This window comes from Phasianus colchicus, chromosome 1, assembly GCF_987193195.1.
Source record: "Phasianus colchicus chromosome 1, bPhaCol1.hap1.1, whole genome shotgun sequence".
In the NCBI taxonomy this organism is placed as follows: Eukaryota; Metazoa; Chordata; class Aves; order Galliformes; family Phasianidae; genus Phasianus; species Phasianus colchicus.
In genome coordinates, this window is record NC_143436.1 from 82,898,210 (window position 1) to 82,923,704 (window position 25,495).

Here is a 25,495-nt window from a genome sequence, read left to right on the forward strand (position 1 = left end):
AGCTTGTGCTAAAACAAGATGTAGCTCTTTCATGGAAAAGAAATTTCTTGTATGTGATCCAGAGAAGACCCCAAAATAAAAGAAATCAGATTTTAAGTGATTTCTTAAAAAAACACATAACAGGCTAGCTTTTATCTCTGAAATAATGAGCATCTTTTGAGCAATGTTTTTCTTTTTTTCCAACAGATTATTACAAAATGGCTCTTCTCTTCTAGAGAAAGTGATCAGAACAGATTATTGCTTGAGTGAACACCTCTGTAAACCCATTCATGCCTTCCATCCTATCTCTTACAATAGGGACTATTTCTCCATCTTAGCCTAGCATCATCATTACAATAAGGATGAATTGCCATTTTTGTGGCTAACCCACAACTTCTTTCTCCCAGTGCAACAGGCAGACCTGTTAATAAGAGGGTGGGAATACAAGCAGTGGAGAGGATGCTGGTGTCAGTATTCTCTGAGTGGCTGTAGCTGTGCTAACCAGAAGTTCTAAGCATTGGGATCTCTGTCGCGTACTAGCAGTGCTGTTGATTGTCAGAACTGAATGTAGGAGAGACTAAATAGTTTCTCTTTCAAGTGGTGTAGACCTCTACTTCTACAGATTTCTCATTTCTGCTAGAACAGTGCCTATACAGTAAACACTGGTGAAATTCCTAGAACCAGTGAAATGCCAATGTGAAGGAAAAGATACTGAAAGTCATTTTAGGCTGTGGTGTAGCAGCTGGACACAGTGATTAAGCAAAGGATGTCTGAAGTGATAGACAGGATTTTCTTTCCATGTTAAGTTTTCTCAGCTCCTAGAGATGCTAGCTATGCTTGAGCTGCTGGGTTATCACCTCTACTCACAGGCTGGTAGCACATGAGGAGTGATGGGATTACATTTAAAGCATTTCCCACATTCATAGATACTGTCAATTGGCTTTTTGCTTTCCTACAGACTCACACAGTAGCTTTAAGAAAGTTGTTCAATTTCTGTAGGCCTCTTTGCTTACCTAATTGGGGGAAATTGGTATTTATACAAACTGGGGGATGATCTCCTTGAGAACAGCCCTGTGGAGAAGGACTTGGGGTTCCTGGTAGATGAGAAGCTGGACAGGAGCCAGCAGTGTGTGCTTGCAGCCCAGAAGGCCAACTGTGTTCTGGGCTGCATTAAAAAAGGGGTGGCCAGCAGGGAGAGGGAGGGGATTGTCCCCCTTTATTTGGCTCTTGTGAGGCCCCATCTGGAGTACTGCATCCAGGGCTGGGGCCCCCAGTACAAGAAAGACATGGAGCTCTTGGAGCGGGTCCAGAGGAGGGCCACTAAGATGATCAGAGGGCTGGAGCACCTCTCCTATGAGGAAAGCTTGAAGGAACTGGGCTTGTTTAGCTTGGAAAAGAAGACTCCTGGGAGACCTCATTGTGGCCTTCTAGTATTTGAAGGGAGCGTATAAACAGGAGGGGGAACAGCTGTTTACACAAGTTGATAGTGATAGGACAGGGGGGAATGGTTTTAAACTGAGACAGGGGAGGTTTAGGTTAGATATTAGGAGGAAGTTTTTCACACAGAGGGTGGTGACACACTGGAACAGGTTGCCCAAGGAGGTTGTGGATGCCCCATCCCTGGAGGCATTCAAGGCCAGGCTGGATGTGGCTCTGGGCAGCCTGGTCTGGTGGTTGGCGACCCTGCACATAGCAGGGGGGTTGAAACTAGATGATCATTGTGGTCCTTTTCAACCCAGGCCATTCTATGAATCTATGATTCTATGAAAAAGGGTGGCAAAAAAATCCCATGTTGGTGGGAATGCTCATTTGCATTGAAGCAACGTGTTGAGGAATCACCTCTCTCCATGACATGCTGCTTTGCTTTTATTCTGCACAGGGCTGCCTCTTTCATGTTATCCAGAAACTGATGGCAAGATGCTTATGAGAGGGCATGTGTGTTTGGAATGGCTCCATGGAATGAGGTTTGTGGCCTTCCTGCTTCACAAAGCATAACAAAGCATAACAAAGTTATCTTTGTTAAGATGCTTGGAGAAGGCTTAGAGCACATCTCTGAGAAGGAAGCCTTCACTAGTTGTGTGGCTGGTCTGGTAGAGTTTTTCTCTGAATGTTTTCTATATAATACTATTGCATATTATTGCCCTATCAAAGGACTTTTGCACTGGGAAACATAAAGCCTTTCTATAATCGTTTTTATATTGTTTAAATAAAGAGCAATTAGAGTCCTCCATCAAGAATTAGAGGTCCTCTGTGCTAGATGCTGTACGAACACAGAATGAAGCAACCATCACCATTCAGGCAAGTTTATGGTCTGAGCAAGGGAATAAAAAAGGCGAGTAGAACTGAGGGAATAGGAGGAGTTAGGAATCAGAAGTGGTAGGTGGGGCAAGGGGAGCCCCAAATCTGTGCTCTGATGGGCACCCAAAGAAACAAAAGCCTCCACACCAGCCTTCAGGCTTCACAATGTGATGGGAGTAGGCAGGAAACCCGGACAGAGAGGGGCAGGGGAGGAAAAAGAGCGTGCAGAGGGGAGGGGAGGGAGGTTGAACTGGTGTGTCAGGGTCTAACAATGACCCGTCTGTGTCAGGAAAACAGTCGTACTCAGCAAGGCTATTTTTAGGGGAATCCACCCCCTGGTCCTTCCATTCTTCTCCACCCCCAGCCGCCCTTTTGTGCTGCGCGGCGCCTGGAAGGTTGGTGGAGATTTCAAAGCCATGGGTAGGGAAGAGCTCCACACGATGGAGGAAATGCAGTGGGGAGGGGAGAGGTGGGTGACCAGAAATAGCATGTGTGATGCCTCTGCAGCAAGCTGGGCCAGGAGGAGGAGAAGCCTCATGGCCAAGGTTGCTCCCCAGGCTCTCTGGCTGCTTCTGGGATTATGAATACCCCACCTGCGTGGACGAGGAGGAGCACACAGTCATTACCCATGCCATGTTAATCTGTATACAAGGGTGGCTTGCAGGCTGAAGGGTGAGAACCCTGTTGGTAGGGAGGTGGCCTACCAGCCTACCTTCATGCCATCGTGCTGTCTGTAAGTTCCTGTGAGAGCTCCTGCTTGGCTTGGTATTGTTTTTGTTTTGCAGACTCACTTTTTTTTTTCCCCTTCTTTTTTTTTTTTTTAAGTGGGATAAAAATTCCCCTATTTTTTGCCAGCTGTTTCTGCTTTGGACTCCTTTTTATCTTGGGCATCTGGCCCAAGCTCTTTTCCTCTCTGGCTTTACCATGTTTTCATTTGAGAAAGCTTTTCCAGGAGGGACACTGAATTATATCTTAACCCCACTGCTCACCCCAGCTATTGCAGACTTCTCCGGCTCCCAGACTGCACAAATCCAGGCTTCTTATTTTTTCCTCTGTGGAGGAGAACATTGCCTCTTTCCCTCAGAAAAATCCCCTGGCTCAGCTCTGATTTTAGGCTGTGATATGAAATGCTTAGTTTGTAAAGCCTCCCTTGTTTGGTTCTCGCTCACCTTGCCTGACCTCCTCCTCCCAGCCTGGTCTCTCTGGGCAATCCCTTCTGTCCTCGTGCTGAACCTTGTCCTGCTGCAACACAAGCCACCCTTATGACCCAGCCTCTTCTGGTGCTCCTCACATCGTGACATGACTTCGCTTTCACACTGTCTATCCCTACAGCGGTTTGGACTTTGAAGAAGATGGCATGGTGATTCTCAGTGGTGTAGCTGCTCTGGGTCTCAGCATCATGTGAGATGTGAGTGAGAGGATGTGCTTCCCACAAAAAGGGCAAGGAGATAGGTTTTTTTTCCTACAGAAGATGGCCAGGCGAGACACCCAGCTCTGAGTGTCCTGTTGTCTGTCTGACCCATTGGAAGCCTTGGCAGGCAGGCAGGATGTCCTGTGGCACGCGATGGGTTTGGCAGCATGCTGTTACAGGAAGAGATCCTGATGTGAGGTGCTGGGAGAATCCCAGGATAGATTCAAGGCATTTTGAAGTGTTGTGTGGGCTTGGAGGGTTCCTGAGAACAGCCATCGGGCTTGTGGAAAGAACTCAGGAGCAGGAGGGTGAGAGCTGACAGGCAAGATACCTTCTCTCTGATACCCTTCTGCAAATCATCTTTCAGTCAGCCAGCTATAAAACAGGGATACTGGTGATAATTACAATGATAAGCTGCACAATAGGATTTATAATTGCTCAAGGTCCTTCACTAGGACTGGTGGAGTTTTTCCTCACATGCAATGTGATAACATTCAACCCTTTTGAGGAAAAATTTTAAAAAAAGTCACCACATAAAGGGACAGAAACTGAAAGGATTTTGGCAGCAGAAGGACTGCAGTGGAACTTGGTTTATCTGAGAAACTTTGTCAAAAACTTGTCAGAAGGGGTGTGGGTCTGTGGGAGGAGGCCAGATTTCTGTGCTGGTGGGAGTTGAGGCAGGAGGGATTTTGAGGGAGTCCTTTGCACTGTTTCCTGGATAAATTTCCTAAAAAACAACAAGAACAACAACAAAAAAGAAAACTTCTTGGACTGATTATAGCTGTTTTTTAGTGAAAAGCTGCAAGGACCTGTTTTTATTTGTTCATTTTCCACCAAGACCCACAGAGTGTTCTATGGCATGGGGCAAGAGGGGGCAGCGAAGCCCTTGGCGAGCAAGGCTTGCCTCCCTTTAAGGAGCATGCATCCCATTGGCATCCCCAGCCCTGGAAGGAGCTCTGAGTTTCTGGAAGAGAAAATACAGGCAAAGCATAAGGGACTGCTCTCACAAGATGTGTGTAACGGAGAGAGGTGTTGGATGGGTGCAGGAGCTGGTGCTGAATGGAAGAGCTGTCCCATTTTCCTTCTTGACACTCCTGGGTGATGCAGCTTCCTGCCTCCGAATCTCTTCTTCAGCAAAGGGCAGCTTTCTCTGGGTGCTGACTGTACAGCACAGGAACAGCATCTGTTTCTGCTTGCCGAGAGCCAGGGAGGAGGGAGGATGGTTCCCGCCTCCCCGTCTTTCATTTCCCAACTTTCTGCTCCCGTCTCATGCTTTGCCAATCCCAGCCCATGCCTCTAGAGAGGAAGGCATACCCTGAAGGGACAGAGCCACGGTGGAGGGATGCCTTGGAATGAAAGAACCAGTGGTGGCAGGGATCTCTTGGCTTCTCCTCTCAGGCCTTTTTGGTGCTGAGCCTTGGCAGCTCAGGAAGTGCCCGACCACGGGCATCAGCGGTGCCAAGGGAGCTGTGATTTCCTCCATCAGCCTGTTATCTGCCCACGGCCAGGGCAGGCTTTCCCTCTTCCTCCTCCGTCCTCCAGCCCCTCGTTGCCTTTCCTCAGCCTCTCGCTCACAAACGCACTTTACTGCCAAAAAAACGTCCTCTGCATCCCTCCACCTCCCCCTCCCGCTCCGCTCCTCCTCGGCGAACTTCCTTTCAGCATTTTTTTCAGCTGGATAATCCTAGGATTTGTCAAAGGGGGGAAAGGAGGGAGAGCGGGCGAGGGAGTCAGGACAGGAAGCTGGTTTCTCATTCCTCCCGCTGTCCGACGGCAGGAGGAGGGGAAGGGGGGGAGCCAGCGAGGAGCCTCGCACAGGCTCTTCCCCAGTCCCTTTCCATTAGTCCGCTGGAGGACCCACTCTCCTCCAAAAGCTGGGAGAAGGAAGACCAGAGCGGGACGCTTGCGGCTGGCGGCAGCGACAGCCTGGCTGAAGAAACCCAGAAGGGTGACTGCAGAGTCCCAGGGCTGCTCTGAGGGACAGCAGTCCTCACTGCCACCACCGCCCTGCTCTCATCTCACCAGCTCGGATGCGGGCACCAGTCCACCAGCCGCTTCCCCTCGATGCGAAGCCTTCCGGGAGTGAGCTATGATCGCTGCTGGGCAGCCTCCTTGCACCCTGAACTTCCCCTGCCACCGGAGCAGCCCAACATCTGGTGGGGATTAATGTTGATTTCTCTGTCTGGACGCCGCGTGGGACCCCTGATGCTACCTCCCAGGAGCGGGACGCGGGCGGTGGTCTGAGAAGAGCCAGTTTTTGTCTCCCCGCACCAGGCCGGGGGGCGGGGGGGAAGGCAGGAGGGGGGTGAACCTCTTTTGGGACTAACCTCATGAAGAACAAGGGAGCCAAGCAGAAACTCAAGAGGAAGGGAGCCGCGAGCGCATTCGGCTGTGACCTGACGGAGCATCTGGAGAGCTCTGGGCAGGATGGTAAATGCCTCTTTATTCTTACTCTGGTTGCAGATGAGTGGAGTGCGCGTCCAGGGTTTTGGGTTTGAGTTTTTATTGGCGGGACTGGAAACTGAACCTTTCCCAAAGGTGAGGGTTAGGCAACCTGGATCTGTTTTATCTGTGGGAAGTAGAGTCACTGCCCAGGCACTCGCAATGAATGAACAAGTAGAGGATTGCTTTGGTGATGCGCCTGCATGGGTCTTGCATGAGAAGCGTGGTGTGTGGGGATGAGGCTGCATCAGTGAGGGCACAGATGGCCCCATGCATATTGTGATGCCTTCTCCCATCCCCTTGGCCTTGGAGGCACTAGGGAGCTGGGCTTGGAGAGAAGAGTGTTGCATCCACTCAGATCCAGTATTCCTGAAGACTGTGGGACAAAAGCGCAGCAGGGCCCGTAGAGGGGCTGGGGACTTCCCATCTGCCCGTCTTTGGTTCCATGTCCCTTATTGTCCTTTTCCTGGGGGACTGAGGCAGGACAGAAGCTGGAGGTGGTGCAGGGCTGGGTGTGAGGTGTGAGGGGCAGATGAGCTAACATTTTCACTGCGCTGCCTTCTCTCTTTCCCTCTTCTACTCCTCCCCCTGACTGCTGTGCTCCCAGGTATGAGATTGAAACATGGTGTCTCAGATAAGAGGTAACTGTGATAAGATTAGAGGGTCCTCAGCTGGAAGCAGTCAGCCTTGATTGTGGGAGGATGCACGATGATTTTTCCAAGAGAAGGTTGGAGGATGAGAGAAGAAGCAGAGAGTTTGACTTATGGAATAAGGAAAGATAAATACACTCCTGTTCCCATCCCTGATGTTAGTACTCTGTGCCAGTTGGAGTCAGTTAACTTTTACCGATGTCAGGCTGCTCCAAGTAGGAGAGCTTCCAGCAGCAATGTCAGCGCTGTGCGAGCAGGGCTGTACAATCAGGTCTTTCATTTGCTGATGAGCATGGCTGATGGAGTGAAGGGAGGAATGACACTGGCAGCGGGATGGACTATGTTGTGGATGTCCTTTCCACAGCACTGGGAAGAGGACAGAGCATATATCACTGAGATAAAATGTTATATACATGCATTTATTCAGGTATGGGGGAAAGCCAGTCATTCAATTTCATTGTGAGCCGACAGTAACAATTACTGTATCCTTTAACTTATATAGCTCTTAATGGCCACTGAATCGAAGCAGCCAGAATAACAGACTTAATGAACTGATATTGCTTTGGCAGAGCAAGATACAGCTAGATAAACTCCACTCAGTGCTTATGTGAGCAGCAGTGGTGGAGGGACAATTTACAGCTGTTTACAGGAACACTGAAAAACAGCATGGGGAAGGCAGGTACAGGCAGTATATTCAGCTGGAGCATCAAGGGGGATTTTTAAGGATGAGACATAATTACTGCAGCTGAAATTATGCCAGAACAGCAAAATTTATTACCAGAAACCCTGCAGTTCTTTAAAATAGTTTGTTTGGGTGCAAGAAAGAAGGGCATTGTCTCATCTGTGGGATGGCTCACAGTGCCAACCTACTTCTCCCTCAGAGCTGAGGAGAACCGGGGAGGACGTGAAGTCCCTTTCCCTTTGTACAGTGCTGCTATTTGCTGAATAGCACATCCCGTGGCCCAGTGCTGTGGGATCCAGAAATGAAAGACTCGGTTGTTAGAAGTTTATTGAGAAGTAAGTTGTGTTGGATCGGTAGGAATGTGACCAAGAGTGCCAAGGTGGCCTTTTGGGAAGAAGTGAACATTCAGATGTCACCAGGAATTTGCAACCTGGACTTTATGAAACAAAATCAGAAGAGCAATAGAGCAGGAGTGATAGCTAGTTTGGGGATAGTTACATTGTCCTGCCTGTTCTCAGAGACAAGCCAGCAGTTCTGCAGGCAGAGGCTTTGTCACAGATGCAAAACACTGACTCTCTCTGCTTGAGAAATGTATGTTTAATTGGTGGAAGCAGGCTCTGTCTGTTCCCTGCTTGGAGGCAGCGCTGGTACCTGTCTGCTCATGGAAGCTGGCAGCTGAGGAGGGGGAGAGCGTGTCGGCTGCTCTCCAGGAAAGGGTTTGCTGTGGATCTTTGTGAAAGCAGGTTCTAGCACAGCCAATTCAGGCTTTTCCCCTCAGGATTAGCTGTTACAGACAGGGGGTGCTGCACGGTGCGCGTGATGCTCTGTGGAGGAAATGCACAACTTGAGCTCCTGCATGCTTGTGGTTGCTGAAGAGCGGCTTGTGCTTTCTGCAAGGACCTTAGTCCTTGTGTCCCTGCCAAATTCCAGTGGAGAGAGTTATGTTCTGCTTAAGGTATCAGCGTTTCCTCTCCTGTCATTTAACTCTTTAATAACTAGCCATGATTCGCATCAGAGATGGCTGCGTTTCAATGGAAGGTGACGAGATCCCACTGTTCCCTGATCAGATGAGCCGAGCCCAGTGTAGTGAGCCTAGTAATGAGCTTTATGATAATACAGTAAAAGCTGTGTCAGACTTACAAAGTATTTAAGAGTGGTGTAGAGGTAAATACTTCAGCAGGTTCAGTGGGGTAGTTCAGGAGCTTACAGACTGTTAGCCCTACAATGATTCTTCAGACCTGACCCAGCTCAGCGATGTGGACAGATGTTGCTGTCTGGCGGCTGGTTTGAAGCTCGGCTGCCTTAAATTTACCACATTTCAAGTCAGTTCCTGTCACTGCTGCGTTTGACCCTACTTGGCCTTTTCCTGCCAGTGGTCTAGACACAGAGAGCTGTTGTGCTCCTTATGGGGGCTGGCTGTTATCAGTGCTCCCAAGCATCTGTAGTCATGAGTCAGGCCACAAAAATCATGAGATGAAAAAGAAAACCAGTGCTGGACTCCTTAACTGCTTTCTGTTTTTTGAAACTTCAGTGCACATCTGAGTTATGTTTTCAGGTCTTTCTGTTGGCTAGATGGCTAAATCTCTACTGAAACATTTCATTGTGTCAGACTTTGTTATAGTGTTGTACTGCTGCAATGGATCTAGCTAGTTATTAGCCCTGAAGGGTTAACATTAGAGCCTTATTTTGGCCTCTTGATAACCATCTAGGTGTCCAGCGGGTAAAAGCACATAGTGCTTCTTCTGAACTCAGTGGGAGCCACATGTTGGGACCCCAGTTTCCTTAATGACAACTATTTTATAGTGATGGGTGGGCCAGTAGAGAATATGGTGATGCAATGCTGTGCACAAACCTTAACTGAGGCGAGACAATCTGATCTGCTTAAGAAAATAGTCAGAAACAATAGTCTTGCTTTTGGGCATATCACAGAATGTTTCAAGAGGGGGCTGAAAAGTTCAAAGCTGTTAAAATAAGAGGAACTAAGAAAAATTGAGATTAATACTACCAGTATTTCTAGTGTGGAAGACTCAAACTGGGTTACAAGGTACTCAATCAGGTACAACTTCCATTCTTTTTAAACAGCAATGACTGCAGCATCTATAAAAATTGGATTGTTCTGGTAAAAGACAGTCTGTTCTTTTGCATTGGAATCACTCCTGACTCAGATCTACCTCTGCATCATTTGTTCAGAGCCAGGTAGTTTTCAGAAAAAAGCTGAGTCTTTCTCTTCCATCTTAGTATGATGGGCATGGATAGGCTATCAGGACAGCAAAAGGCCAAACCTCAGGCTAGACACCTTATTCTCAGCCTGCAGGTCTGACTGGCACATCCTAGTCTCCCCCATCAGCCATTAATACTGGTGTCACTGTACCCCTCTGTGGTTTGCTGCACATCTGTTTCCTGCCTCATGTTGTCTGGTTGGGATGCAATGAGCTCAGCTTTTCCCCTTAACCCCCTCCCACACTCCCCACAGCTCCCACAGTGGCACCCAAACACTTTCTGTCACTTTGCCCAGCACTGGTTATTGCCTTTGTTTGTTGTTTGCTGCAGAAATAGTGCTGCTTCACTGGAGGAGCTTTGAAACCACCAGTCCCATCGTACTCTCCTTGCCATGGCCAAGCTCGTGGCCAGCCAGCATCATTCCCTGGAGGCACAGAGGGAAGGGAGCTGTGCTTTGCAAATGTAGCACAGGAAGACGTTATCTGCCTTTGCAGAGACTGCTCCTGCCTTGTCACAGCTGCATTTGAATGAAAGAGTATGAAAAGTTTTCATTTAGAGCTAGTGGTCTCATAAAAATGTAGAAGTTCTGGCTGGCACTAGTTCCCCAAACGAAATTCTAACAGCTTTTAAGAGCTGCAGCAGGTCAAGACTGGAGGATTGGCATGGGTTTCTAAGGGGAAATAGTAGCAATAATTCAATGGTAATAAGTTTGTCCAAGGAAAGGTGGCCCTGGGTGCTCTCTGACTGGTTTGGGACAGCCTCACCTGGTTCTGATGCCGTGTATTTCATGGTGAAACTGCCTCGTCTGAGCTCAGACAGATGAGAGCTGCCACTCGGGAAGAAAGTTTGCTTTGAGGACAGGCTCCCTTTGGAGCCAGCCCTCAAACCTGCAGCCCAGATGTGGAGCAACTTTTCTGGGTCACAGGGCTTTCCTTCCTCATGTGTGCAGCTGCATGTTTCTGGGATAGGAGCAGGCGGGGCTGAGCATGGGCATGTGCAAAAACCTGTAGCACACATAGGTGTGTAGCAACTGGTGTGTGCTTTTGCCTAATGCTGTTGAACATCTAAGATTTACCCCATGTCACAGTGTGAATTTCTGGGCTCCGAAGTGGAATTAGATGCTGCAGAATTACTTTGCCAGAAAAGATGCATTTGTGTCTGCTTGCTTTATTTCTTTTCAAGCTGCTCTGGTGTTGACATATTGAAGTGAATGCATGCCCTTGCTTTTGATTAGGTGCTTTTGGTTAGTGATGCATGCAGAAAGGCCTGGGAAAACTGCTGAAGGATCATTAATGGCGATGTGGAGGAAAAAGACAAGGCCATTATTTTAAAGTCTCCTTGGTAAAATGAAAACGCCACATGCTCGTTTAATCTGCTGCAGAAGAATGAAGAGCTGCCTTCATCCCGCTCTTGAAATTAGAAACTGTGGCACTAGGGAGTTCTGTCTCAAGGACTGATCTGAAAAGAAACCTTTCTCTCTTTTTGCAGACAGGTTGCTCTCAATCCAGATCAGCTCCCTGATCCACATCGTTCTGGGGCTATGCAAACGTTTGTCACCTGGTGTGGGAAGAAGTAGCAGGGGCTGGAAGGAGAAGGGGACAAGCAAAGTCTCTTTGGGTTGGCTGGAAAGGCATTGGATGTGCTGCTGCAGTCTGCTCTCCATTTCCCACTGCTGATGGAGCAAGCAGCCCCATGACTTGTGCTCTGTGGTGTCTGCTCCAGGTTGGGAATGTGACATTTGCATGTTAAGGCTGCATACCCTCATCTTTGTGATGGGAGCCAGCAGGATAGCCTGGTTCTGAAATTAGAGGCAAAAGAAAAGGATGAGCATATGAATTGGAGGTAGACTAGGGCCACCATTCCAGGGTGCAAGGCATATGTAGAGGACAGAGAGGTGAGACACTGTGCTGTCAAAACGGAGAGTGCAAGGGGAAAACTGTTAATAACACAGTTTGCTTTTCTCCACCCACTCTCACAAGCAGAGCATCATGTTATGGGTCCCAGACATCAGCCTCTATGGCAACAAAGTGAGAGCAGCAAGACATTGGGAACAACGGGAGCAGGAGCCATCTGTCTGCTTCTGCTGCTCCACTGTTCCTCCTTGCTTTGGACGATGTTTGTGTTACTTCCTCAATCTGTTTCTGGTTCCTGAGAACTGGAGATTTGTGTCCCTGTGGCATGGTGTTACTGCAGTTAAGCATTCGTATCGAGCTCAGCTCCTTGCTCTGTATTGACTTTTTGTTGTTAGCTCTGTGATTAGCAGAGAACTCTTCCATGCTGCTTTCTGCTTTCCCTTTCCCTCACCAAGCACTGTGGGAGGCACACGTGTCATCTACATGCACTGAGACCCGCTCTGACCCAGCCTTCTCCCCCATGCTTGGTGAACAGTGTGAATCACGTCTTCCCTTCAGATCCTAGATGAGAAAATGTATTTTGATTTAGCAGATGCTTTCTCTTTGTTGGTGACAGCTGATTTCATCTGGATGTGGGGCAGCAAAGATAGGGATCTCAATGCCTGTGATGTGACAGCTTGCAGGGGCTCAAGCAAATACCCGTGGTGGATGAAACGCTGGAACTGCATGAGGTGGATGTATAACACAGCTGGTGTAGGTGTGAGAACAAGTGATCTGAGTGATTTCAGTGCTCAGTTCTAAAGTTTTCAGTGTGGGCCTGGTTCTGCTTTGGAGAGTCTGTTGCACCCATAACTCAGGTTTTGCATCTATGACACAGTTTTACAGCAGCAGCATTTGCTGGCAATCAGAGCTGTGTCAAAGACATATGATTCAGTGTTTCTCCTTTAATAGTATTAGGGGAAATGAAAACAGCCCCATCACCAGCAGCATATCCATCCTGCTGGGGGTGGGATGAGGTGGCTGTCACATTGGCCACCCGTGTCATTTCTTAGACCACATCTCTGATCTGTGCCAGATGTTGTTTCCCTACATGTGAAGTACAAATTGAGGATGACTAAAAGGAGAGAACTATCGGTGTCTGCCTCCAGTCTTGAACCACCAACAGGGGTTGGGTAAACTTGTGACTTTGACACAGCAACCTGTGTGTGGACGTGGTGCTCAGGGTCGTGGTTTAGTAGTGAACTTGGTAGTGTTGGGTTGATGGCTGGACCTGATGATCTTAAGGATCTTATCCACATTGTTCTAGGTACCTAGCACGAGATCAAAGCTGCTGACTGGCTCCGCTGTCAGTTATTTTAAGGGCAACTTTCCATCCATTCCCAGGGCCTCAAGTCCCAGTTATCCTTTGTTAGTATGCCAGAACCTTCAGCTTCTCTGCTGATAACTTCAGTGGATGTGTTTTGCATTGTCAACAAAAAAAATCCGCAGCATGTTTACAATGGACACAGACAGAACAGAGCAACATAAATTGAATTTACTCTGGAATTAAATAATGTGGGGCAACTGTGCTGACTGTATCATTAACTTTCATATGTAATTCAATAATGTAATCCTCTGTTTTCTATATTTATCTGAAGCCACAAGCAGACTTTCTGGTATTCTGCACCAGTGTGACAGTAGATGTGCAAGTGCCTACCATGGGCTTGAGACTGATCTTGTTGTCACATGTGTAGCCCTTGCATATAATGAAGTTAAGGACACTGATACTAAACTTTAGCCTCACTAAAGAGCCAAACCAGTACTATTATGATGTATGGGAATGAGGAGTAGAGTCCCTAACCCTAGAAGCCTTTTGATGTGCACCACTGAAACAGATAGTGACGTCCTCTTCTGCCTCACCCTCTTGCCTTAAGCATGATGACAGCTGAATTGGATTCCCAGTTCTCATCCCAGTGGAGACTTCTCTTGCTCTTAACAAAAGAGCACCAGAAGAGAAAGAGCAAAACGCACACCGTTTGCATTTTGTTGCTGGTCCCCTGTTTGCAAAGAGAAGCTTAGCCTAGGTTCAAAGCAGCCTGCCTCCATCCTGGTGCCAGCACTGTGACAGCCCCAGTTCTCAGCAGTGCTGGGTTAGCTGGATGGATTTGGACTTAGGTAAACTTATGTACATGTGGAAAGCAGCAAATGTGACAATGGCACTGAACGGGACTTGCTCCATGAAGTCCTTGTCTTTCCTTTATGGGGTGCCCAGAGCTGGACTCAGTACATCAGACATGGCCTCATCAGTGCTGAGCAGAGGGGAAAGATCACCTCCCTCCACTTATTATTAAGTAATGCTTTTCATGGTTTTTCTAATGTTCCTAGTAACGTGCATGGTTTCTGTCAGAAATTGGCCTTGGCCTCCCAACATAGGCTGAAAATGCAGCTGGGGCATCCTTTCTGCTCTGGTTAATACTAAAAATGAATTACCTCTTCAGAAAGATCTCCTATTCTTTAATGCTTTCTGCAGTCTTGCTGCTGGCCAGCTTGAGCAACTTAATGTATGCTTTATATAATAGGCTGATATGCTGTATCTTATGAAAGCTATGCATGCCTTGGCTTAATAGAATGCCACAAACAGTGCTGCAAGGCAGCACATCATCCTCAGGTGTAGACCCATGGAGGTGGAAAGCTGGGGACAGATGGCCTTACTTGTTCCTCTGCTAGTGGCTGTGTTGTGTGCCCTGCTCCAGCACAGGGACTGGGCAGGGCTGGGAACATGTGTGTCTCCATGCAGGATGCTCAGCTGTGGCTGCTGCTCTCACAAATATGCCCCAAGCAGCTGAGCTGGGTTCACGGCCATTTATCTCCTCCTCCTCTTTGCCCTCTTCTACACTCAAGGCTCAGCTAACTAAATGCCTTTGGAAATGCTATTATCTTCTGTGCTCTCTGGGGCCAAGAGCAGCTTGAAGATTTATCATCTGGAACAGGAGGCTTTGTTTAGTTCTGTAAAGCACAGAACAGTTACAGAAAGAACAAAAACTAACCCCCGAACAAAATGGAAAACTCTCTCTGCATCTCATGTCCTTACTCTGCTTTCTTCCACCTAGGATGGTGTGTGCATTTGCTTTTGTAATGTGATTAAATACTGTCAGGTGGCTAAATGCTTAGAGGAGATGTACCTGCATCTCTAAAACAGGGAATGAGCATCCAAAGGGCTGGGGGACATTCCTGCTCTAACTCTGCTGTGTAACTCGTTTCCCACAGATGACAGACAGGAGATTGGCTTAGGATCTCTGGTACAAACTTCACATAGAGAATATCACTGTGGTTTTCACCAGACACAGCAGCATCAATGCTGCCTTTTTTACCCGAAAGGTGCTGACATGCTTACAAAGTGTCCCTAAATGTGGGGTGCAGGGCACAGAAGGCAAGATCCAGTCTAGAGAGAGTTCTGCAGTGCTCACTGCCTGTATTCCTTGATTAATCAAAAATGCTGATATAGCAAACCCAGAAGACTAGAAGGAAAAGGACAGGTCTGCCATCATGAATCTGAGTATTTCAATTGAGATATTCTTGCTGCTGTAAGCGTTCTGCATTTGCCATCTCTGGCAGTGAGTGTGACCGTCTGTCCTGCTGCAGACAGGTGGCTTGGCAGCAAGCAGGGCCAACCTGCGTAAAAAAAACCCTTGCTCCATGTGCACCTCATGCTTGTTTTTCTATTCATCCCTGCACTCATCCCTTGTGAGGCTCAGTGGTGCAATGGGAAGATGAGCTCTCCTTCTGGACCCCAAAGCTGCAGTTCAGATGAAATAAATAAGCTGTCAGCCGGGCTGAATTGCTTTCTTTCCTTGTGCAGAATGAGAGAGGGGAACAGCTTCACCATTTTGCTCTTTTTATCCTCTCTACTTGCTATTGCATTTGCCTCACCCTTGCTCTGGTCAGGTAGTCTCAGATCCACAAGACACTAAATGAGAATGAGCTCTCCTGTGAGATTTATTGCACCTTCTGCTTATAATCAAGCCAGAAAAACAGCGCAACAGCCTTCTTTACATAATCCCACTCTCTTCCTTCCCATCCCATTCCAGCTGGAAACCAGAAGTGCAACAAGGTAAAGGAATGAAGCAAAGAAAAGATAAAACAAATGGCCTGGATCCTCTGAAGAGACTGTGGAGTTGGCTTGAGCTGACAGCTCCAGGTCACAGAGAAGGCAAGGGGGATTCTCCCCTGTTGCTAGAACTTTTGATTTCCCTTCCTTAACTCTTTAGTTTTCATTTTTTCTCCTTCCATTCAAATACCTTAATTGCCAGGATGGCAGTATGCACGCGTTGCCAAAGTCAATATATCAAGGGTCTGTGCCTAAGGCAGGCTTAAGAGCAGTAAATGAGAAGGGATGGTTTTGATCTATTGACTCCATTATTCTTCCTTCCTGGCTCAATTGTGAGCGTCAGTCACACGCTACTGCCTGAGCTCTGCTATGCAAAGAGCACAAAAAGGCTCTGAGCCAGGAAACTCGGTTCCAGATCCCAGCAAGGTTTGGATCTGGGGTCCCACTTGGACTTGGAGGAACCTGGAGGAGGTCCTTCTGTGGCCGCAGATCAGCCAGGCATGGGGACCTGGGCACTGCTATCAAACCTGCTTCAGAGCCAGGGAAGTGTAACAAATACAAAGCAGGGTTAGGACTTCTAATTAGTCCTTATTCTAGCCTGCTAAAATACCCATCTGTCACTCCACTTCAGTAATGGGATTTGAGAAGATTAACTGGATACTGCTTAGGCTCCTAAACATGACAGCTAAATAAGCGTGCTGCTACTCAGCCTCAAGCCTTGCTTGCAGCAATTATAGCCTGAGCAGGTTCACATCTGATTAGTGCTTGCATGGGAGTTGCCCAAGACAGTCTGCTGCAGGCAGGGGGTGGTGATTCAGGAGATGGCAAGCTTAGCCTCATTCAGCATCTTCTGTGGAAAAGCTGCTATTTGAGCACAGAGTAAAACAAGGGTACCAGCCCTTTGCTTTTTAAAAACTTCCAGTTTATCTTTTGTTTCCAGGGAATAGGGACCTTTTCACACACGCACATACTGTACTGCCTCCTTCATTTCCCAAAAGCAATTTCAGTTGGAGCTGTGGTTTGTTTGGACTCAGTGTCCCGTACTGTCATGTAGTGGGGCTCTGCCCAGTTCAACAGCTGCCACCTCCCAGCCCAGAGGTGGGTGGAGTGAATCTTGTTTTCGCAGTTTGTGAAATATTTCAGGATATAAGGCGCTCATTAAATTATTGATGTTAGCTCTTGGCTGCTAAAGACAGACCTGAACTGCAGCTCTGTAGCTTTTGAAGCTCAGCCCGGCCCTAACAATGGTTCATAGAATCACAGAATCACCAAGGTTGGAGAAGACCTTCAAGATCACCCAGTCCAACCATCCACCTATCACCAATACCTCCCACTAAACCACGTCCCTCAGTACAACATCTAAATGTTTCTTGAGCACCTCCAGGGACAGTGACTCCACCACCTCTCTGGGCAGGCCATTTCAGCGCCTGACCACTATTTCAGAGAAATATTTCCTTATGTCCGACCTGAATCTCCACCGGTGCAACTTAAGGCATCTTCTCTCTAGTCCTATTGCTAGTTACATGGGAGAAGAGGCCAACTCCCACCTTACCACAGCCTCCCTCCTAGTTGTAGAGAGCAATAAGGTCTACCCCATGCACCTCCTGTGACAGATCTGAACTCACTGCAGGATGGTGTAAGGACCTAGCAGGTGGACAATGGGTGACAGCAAGGGTTTTCTTTATAAAACTGTGCACCTCTGAAGGAAATGCAAGTGAGAATAGTTAAAAAAACAAAAACCAACACAGGGAAAAGAGTTTGCATGTTTGCTTCAGAAAAATGGGAAAAATAGGGAAGATGTGTGCCCCTATTACTTCAAAGATACTCTAGCTTTTTAGTCACTGCAGTGACACTTCTGTCCATCATGGAGGTGATGGCCATCCCAGCACCCTCCTTCCTGAGGCAGGCTGCATGTTAATGAGCCTGTCCAGCCTGCAGCCTGCCAGAGCCATGATTCAGCAGCCAAACAATATCCAATTGTCCCATTCCAGCAGCATGGGGACAGTCCCCAGCACGTGGGCTCTGCATGGATGAAAGCGGAGTTCTCATATCAGAGCTGGAACTGCACTGAGTGGGGAAGGAGGTGGAACTCTGTATTGGTGATGTGCCACAGGCTGTGCGCTCCTGCCGTGGCTCAAGGCAGTGAGGAGCACCATGGTGACATCACATGCCTGGAGATGAGGGCTGCTGGTGCTTCCTTCTGAGCTAGAGACAGACCTCTGCCCCGATACGTGATGTTTTAGTTTGGAGCAGAGCATGACATTTACCAACTGACTTCTGCAGCTAGGAGATGGAGAAACAATCCAGCATCTATCCGAGCTAGCAGAAGGGATTACCTAAACTGGAATTTGGCCAGGATGCTGTCTTTATTTCTGCTAATGTTGCAAAAAAAGTATTGCTACAAAAACTTTTTGCAAGATTGCAACCTTCATTTTATAGACACTGATTTAGAAGGGAGTCTGTGCTTATAGGACAGCTTCCTCTGCATGTTGTGGGACGTGGCTCATTACTGGCTTGTGGAAAGGACTGCCCCTACAAGTCACTAGAAGCAATTTCAATTGATTCTAATTTGAAGACAAGGCCAAGCCTTATGCTGTTGATAGAAGCTGATAATTCATCCAAAGAAACAGCTGGGAGGGGAGGAGTGTGGCAGAGAAACGAGAAATAGATCAGAAGGAATGAATGTGGAAAGGGAACGAGGGCGAAGATGGACTGGAGAAAGCATGTGAGGAAATCCCAATATGCTTGAGCTGGAGAAGGGCAAGGTTGGAAAAACCAGCCTGGCAGCAAAACTGACCATATGGATAGTACCAGTGAATGGGATAAGAGAGAGGACCTTAAGTTGGTTTAAGATGCAAAATTCTGGCAGCTTTTCAATGGGAGTAGACCAGATAAGCAGCTGGGAATAGTGTTCAGCACCAGCTGCAGTCAGTGAAGGAAGATGCTCACAGAACCAACGGTTCTTATCTCAAACTCCTCTTCCAGATTCTTATGCAGGACTGATCCAGCAAGAGAGGTGGAGGAATTATGTCTGGCTCTTTTCAACTTCTGAAACTAGCTTGGATTTGGAAAGTAGAAATGCCACTGAGTTACTGCATTGCCAGTGATTCGGTTTTTCATCAGCTCATTGCATTTTTTCATTCTCCCTTTGGTGCCTAATTGATTTTAAAATGAGCTTCATTCTCTGTTCCAGAGTCTATGGGCGTGAGCAACAGCAGTTTTGTCTCGCTTGAATAAGCTTGCAATACTTAATGTTTCAACATGCTCATGCTAGGGGCATGCAGTACATCAGCCCCCTTCGTTTTGGAAGCCTGTGCGACGGTGCTATGAATCAAAACTTCTCCATTTTTACAGTCTTCAGCAAGTTCCTGCGTTTAGATTGCGCAGCCTTGTACCAACATCGGGTCTTGGCCTGACGCCTTGGCCGGGAGCTGCAAAGGCAGAGAGCTGGCTGACTTCTACGGCAGCACTGTAGCTATTAAAATGTAAGGAAGTTTGATTAAGTATGACCTCAATGCCTTTTTCCTGCAACACCCCTTCTTGTGTTCGCAATGTGTTTGTTAGTGTCTCAAAGCCCTTAGTACAGCAAGATCCAGCAGACAGAAAGACAAAGAAACACAGCCCAGAAAAGCAACTCTTTGGCATTTGCCTTTGAAGAAACATAGAGCATGAAAGGATTTTTTCTTGCTTCCTCTTGCCTCGCTTCCCCCAATCTTTGTTATTCCCAGCAACGACTGCCTTTATTTATTTGCCTCTTCCCCAATCGCTGGACAGACTGGGGCTTCGGCGGGGAGCGGTCTAGCCCTGCTGCTAGAGATGGAGAAATAATGGGGCTTTAAGTGGGGTTTCTCCGGGTTCCCAACACAGAACAGTTGCCTCTTTCATGAAATGCCTGTGGGATGAGCCCGGGATTGCTACACCCAAAGCGTTTCCATGCTGCAGTGGCTCTCCGCAATGAAATGCTGCTGAGAACACTGCCTGCAGCGCCCTGAGCAACTGGGGTGTCCGGTGTGAGAGCCTCTTTCTTCCAGGCCTGGGCTGTGTTTGCTGTCCACATGCAGTCTGGGAGCAGCTCAAGTCTGGAAAGCGTTTAAGAAAGCATCTAACTTATAAAGGAGAAATGAAAGGGGGGGGGGGTGGGGAAAAAGAAGAAAATGGCAGGGGTAATAAAATAGAACCCAGTGACTCAATGCAGTGCGGCCAAACTGTTTGTAATAATTTCCTTTAAATTCTTCTTATATAGAAAGAATTAATTATGAAATCATGAAGCAGGAAGCAGTCATCCTGCCAGCCAGTGACATGTACAGACAGATCAGAGCAATGCGAGAGAGATGCAGAACAGCAGGAGACTCGAGAAAACCTTTTTTAGTTCTCTCTTCTTCTTCCTCTTTTTGTTTAGTATATGCATCCATGTCGTGCTAGCATTTCTTGCCCAAAAGGAGCTGCGGGAACCTCCTGCTGTTCCTTGTCTCTCCAATGGCAGCACCGAACCTTCCTGCCATGACGTGTCTCATCTGTCTGGGCTTCCTGATGGATTTTGCAGTCCCCAGATGTTTGGATACCCGATTCATCTCAAAGCAGGCTGTGAAACATGAAGTATTTTTAAATACCCAGCTTCATAATTGCTTTGTTTAACTTTACAGCATTTTGAACTCATATAAGGTAATAATAAAAATCACCGCTGTTTTCCTTCAAAGGATTTTGCCATTGCCGCTTCTGAACTTCTGTGCTCACAACGGCTTTTGCCTTTGCACTAGCAAGGTTATAGCATTCCTGTTGGCCAGAATCATGTTTTTCCAATTCTCGTTTTCAAAGCTTTCAGACAGGAGTGCTCAGGCTATTGAGTAAAAAAGGATTGGGGCTACCCAAGTGTTACTAGATCCAAAGTATGGGCTCCTGAGATCAATTTCCTTGAAATCTGGAATGTTGGGCTGCAAGGTTTTTACCTGAGTGCGTCCCTAGCTTGGCTCCAAAGACAGAGTGAACATTACTGGCTAGGAGCCTACAGAAGCAAAAAAATTAGAGGCTTTAAAATGTCACTAGCTGAGCACATAATGGATATTCTTTGGATTTTATGATTAGCTGTTGTGTTTAGTTGGCCAATGCTGCCTTCCTGATGCGATTTATAAAGTAGTCTCAGGTCATGGCCAGGCAAGCCAGATTCAGAAGTTGCCTGGATTCACTTGGGAATTGCTGTCTTTTGCAACATTTCCTTTGTTTGTTTGTTTGTTTGTGAGCAGAACAAGCTTGCTGATACATACCTGTGACTTCCATATTCCAGCTCCCTTTCCACCCTGAGTCCATCAAGACATCATCCACCCAAATGTTTGCCTGCATACTGTAAAACCAAAGGGACATTAATAAACCAGGCTGTGCTGTTAAATTATGGCAGCGCGCCCAGCATTTCACATCAAGGGTAGTCTGTTATGTGATTCATACCACCATCTCATGATCTCCCCAGAGCCATCCTAAAGCCTGGGATGGTCTGAATACCATGTGTGTGTCTAACTCTGCATGGGACTGAGGGCCCTCTGTGCCTAGAGGACCAATGCATTGGTCTGTACCCCACAACACCTACATCTGCACTGATGTGTCTCCATGCAGCCTCCTCCTTTCTCTGCCTGGGTGGGCTCAAGGCACAGCTGGCCTGACTGGAGTCCCCTAAGGGCTCAGCTGTCCTCTGATGTAAAGCTATGGAGTAGAAGGGAATGTGCAAGGCTTTGTGTCAAAGCTGGATAGTACAGGGCTGTGCAAGCCAAGGGGCTCAGTTAGGAGTGTGCTGCTTGGCTGCATGCTGTCTCATGGGCCCTTCCTGACATGTGGCTCTCAATACTCAGTGTGTCCTTCTGAGTGCTTCAACACTTGGAATCTCTACAGTAGAACACTAGGAGTAGAAGGGATTCACGTGCTGGCAAAGAAAGTGTCTTTCATCTTGTTCCCGTGGCTCTGAAAAGTTTTTTTTTTGTTTTGTTTTTGTTTTTTTTTCCCCCCAGCACTTGAACAGTGTGCTTCCATTTCAGTATGCTGTTTTTTAGCATCGAGCTCCTCTAGAAGCACAGGCTGTGTGGCACTGGGCCAGCTCCTGACCTCAGTGACACCAGTATAAATCTGGGACGCTGCAGCCAACCCGCGTGGAAGTGCTTCAAATCTGCATATACAGCAAGTGCTCCCTGTTGTAAAGGAGCCGTGATTTTGTTTGGCAAAACAGCAAAACCAAAGTGATGGCTACGTGACTTGGGTACATGTGAATCTGTCCTGTGACACACTGCTTTGGTGGTACCCACACTTACCTCGCTATCACCAGAAGAAGGCACAGATTAGCTCCAGAAAAGCCCAAGGGTTGCACCAGAACAAACCCAGCAGGAGTGAGAAAAAAGAATGAAATTTTAGGTGGGTTTGCCAGCAGCAGGTAACACTATTATTATTTACTGATGTTGGCATTGAAGATGGTGGTACCATCATCTCCCAGAGAAATAGATTGAGTTGGCCTGAATCTCTTGTGGGATAGAGTGCTGAGAAAGCATTGGTGAGATTGGATATGTATCAGAGGAGCGCTCAATTGACTGGATGGGATGTTCTGGGCACCTGGAGATGAGGTATTGTCTGTTTTGAGAGCGCTTGACTACAGAATGACCTTAAATGAAGCCAAACTTCAGACAAATATGATCTATTTTGAGGCTTGCTGCAAAATTCTACTTTGACCAGGGCCCTTCTCTACTGTAATTGGAGAAAATGAATTGGTTATAAACTCTGGGAAAAACAACATAATGGCAGAAGGTCCATTGAACCTAGGAGAAAAGCAGAGTAGAAAGCATGAAGAGCCCAGACTCATTCCTAAACAAAACCACATCCATAACATGATAGGTACCAACCAGGGAAGTGCAGCAAAGCTTTGAATCTTCTGTCTTCAGACAGAAGCCAAACATGTTATGTCAGAACGACAGAGAGCTCAAAGCTGGTATTTTGCAGCACATTGGCAAAGCGGGGAGAGCAGCACAAATGTCCAGAAGCTCCATGAGGATCCTCTGTGATAGAGATACTTCACAGGGCAAGGGAGTGATGCTGAGGTAGTGGAGGTTGAACATGGATCCTATGATGGGGCAGAGAAATACGGCCTGGGTTTGGTATCTGACTCACAGCATATCTTTGCTCTCATCTCTCCCATGAGCTGCCCTGTGCTGCTATGACAGCAGACACATTTTGTGGGTACTCCTCATGGCCTCATGGCTCTTCATGGGCTGTCCCTTATCTTTGTACGGAATGACATGAGCCAGCATGGCCGGCAGTGCTGTCTGCCTGTGTTCCACTCTGAAGTGGCCCCAGGGGCCTCCAGACAAAGTAGGGAATATCTGGAGGAGTGAGCATCCATCCCCACACCCAAGGAGAGACACGAGCTCTCAGTACGGTCTCTGGCCTCTCAGCATCGCCAGCTGCAGGCTGAGAACAAAGTCTGTGTGTCCCTTAGTGAGCCAGGGCAGCTGGAGGTGGATTTGTTTTCTGTTGATTTCATGGCAGTGTTGCTGCTTCAGGGCACTGCTGTGGTGTGAGGAACAACAACATCCCAGAGGAGACACCCAGTGAATTGCTGACTGCTCCACAGCTACCCAGTGTGCATGCCCGGCATGGGAAGCGGTCAGACCACCCTCGTGGCATCAACAGAACCATCATGTTTGCTGACATTTCAAGGGAATGCAGAAGGGAACAAAAGCTGGGAACACATGCCTTTGATCCAGTTTAGAGCTGCAGCTGGAAGATATGGGGCTGAATCACAAATGACGGACCCAAATCCCTTTTTGCAGGGGAAGTGTTATAAACCTCAGTTCAGACCCCAGAATTAGGGTTTGAGTTTTTCTGGAAGGGAAGAAGTCTACACAGAAAAGTGGGTGCCCTGTGAGATAAAGATCAGAGGTAAAGAAAGAAAACCAATGGTCAGTTAAGAGAAGAGAATGGGAAAAACGAGAAGTTTGGGATTACTGATCTGTTAACAGACGGGACATCACATCTTCACCAGTGAATTCAACTTCTCTTACCATCCCCAACCAACCTCCATTCCCTGAAATGATCAGAAGTAATACAGTTTCTTCCCATATGGCCTCTGGGTAGCTTCTCCCCATTATTGTGGTATTCAGTTATGAGAGAACCATTCAAGAGGTAAAAAGAAGAGAATTGGAAAGGAGACCAAGCAGCAAGGCTTGGATCCCATTCCAACATTCCCAGCACAGGGGTACTGCTGTCTGGTCTTTTGGTACAAGACTAACTTTTATAGCAACCAACCCAAAACACCACTTCAATAACCTGCTTGGCACTCTCTGACCCAAATCTCCTGCTGTGGTTTTAGTCTGTGCCTCCAGATTTTGTCTGAAGGTTTGGGTAAGGAGAGTTCTTCTGATTTGTTAGGAGTCTGGGAAGAGTTGAGCCTCTCCCAGGAAAACACATGCATGAGGTTTTCAACCTTGACCTTTGGGGTCATTGGTTCTGATAAGCCAGTTGTAATCTATGTGTGCTTTATCAGCTTCTGAACTTTCAGAGGTGAGTTCCTATTTACTTAGAATTTGGATGCAAGAAATTTGGCTGTGGTTTAGTTACAGTACGGGTGTCAAAACTGCAAGCTCTACCCGTAGCTCTTCCACTAACTCACTTCATGACCTCAGGCTGCCGGCTCATTTCTGTTTCTCATTTTTTGCACCTATGGGATGAGAATGATACTTCTCCTGTGTGAATTTGCAGCTCCTTGCCGAGGGGTTGGATTTTTGCTGATGGAAGAGAAGAGTGTTCTGTAAGGCCGTGCTGGGGTTTTATCCTCACAATGGGGGACGTGAGATACAAATAAGTTTTCAAATGTGGGTTTGTTGTAACCTGAGGGCTGAAAAGCAAATCCTAGGACACTTGCCTTCTTTTTCTCTTCTTTGCTGACAGGAAGCACACACAATTGTCTGGACTTTGGCTTGCAAAGAACGATGCTGCCATCCTCGTAAGTGTAGCAGACACCAGCCTGCCCCTGTGGATATCAGTTGATATCCATTAGAGCTGGCTCCTGTTTTGCACTGCATTCCACTTCACTACTGAGAGATTACCTTTATGCCTAAAATCAGAATAAAAATGTAGAAACTCCCCATAAATAAAAGTTATTGTAAAGGTGATAGTACTTGGGAAATAATGATGTTGAAGTACTTCACCTTCTGGAAACAACATATTTGGATGGTATTTTGGTTGAAAAATTGAACCAAATCCCTGCATTTCTGTGAAACATTTTGATTCTGTGAAATACACTCTTTCCCACTGGAAAATCATTCTGCTGGAAGATTTTCAAGTAGCCTTTCTTCCCGCATGCTTCAGTATCCAATTCAAACTCCAGCTGCTGGCTGTAGTCGTCTCTTCTTCTAGCAAGTGCTGGCACTCTACACTTTCCTTTGCAATTACCACAGTGTGCTCTTCCAGAAGATCTTGCCGTGGCTTAAGAAGCATTACCTGATAACAACATGGGAAGGACAGTGGGATTATTTTGTCTTTGTTGCAGAGGCCTGTGCAGGACCATTCCCTTCAGAGCATCTCTTGCCTGATCCTGAATATCCAGGCAGTGTAGCTCACACCCCTTCCCTGGAGGAGGCAATTCTGCAGCATGATCCTACGTCTCACTCCTAGGCTGTTTTTCCTACTGCTCAACCTACATTTCCCCTCATAATTTCATTCCGTCACTCCCAGTTACAGCCCCTTGATCATCTGGAATGGGCCCTTTCCCTCCACGGTGTTTATACCCTCTGCAGACTGCTATTGTGCGTTCACTTCTCTCCTCCTAATTCAGGCCAGCTGTGCCTATTTACCACCGTCACTTTGTTCTTCCCTGCGAGTCAGTCCCTGTAGATCATTAGTTTC

At 47.3% G+C, this 25,495-nt stretch overlaps 1 protein-coding gene across 1 annotated transcript in view; it reads left to right on the top strand.

Annotated features, from left to right (window-relative positions):
- The first annotated feature begins 4,896 nt into the window (after positions 1-4,896).
- The window catches only part of ARHGAP31 (Rho GTPase activating protein 31), a 60,047-nt gene continuing 39,448 nt past the window's right edge, over positions 4,897-25,495 (top strand). The window contains exon 1 of the mRNA XM_031613172.2: positions 4,897-6,118. Coding sequence (XP_031469032.2) covers positions 6,019-6,118 — 100 coding nt within the window. The 5' untranslated portion in view covers positions 4,897-6,018. The remainder of the gene's footprint in view (positions 6,119-25,495) is intronic.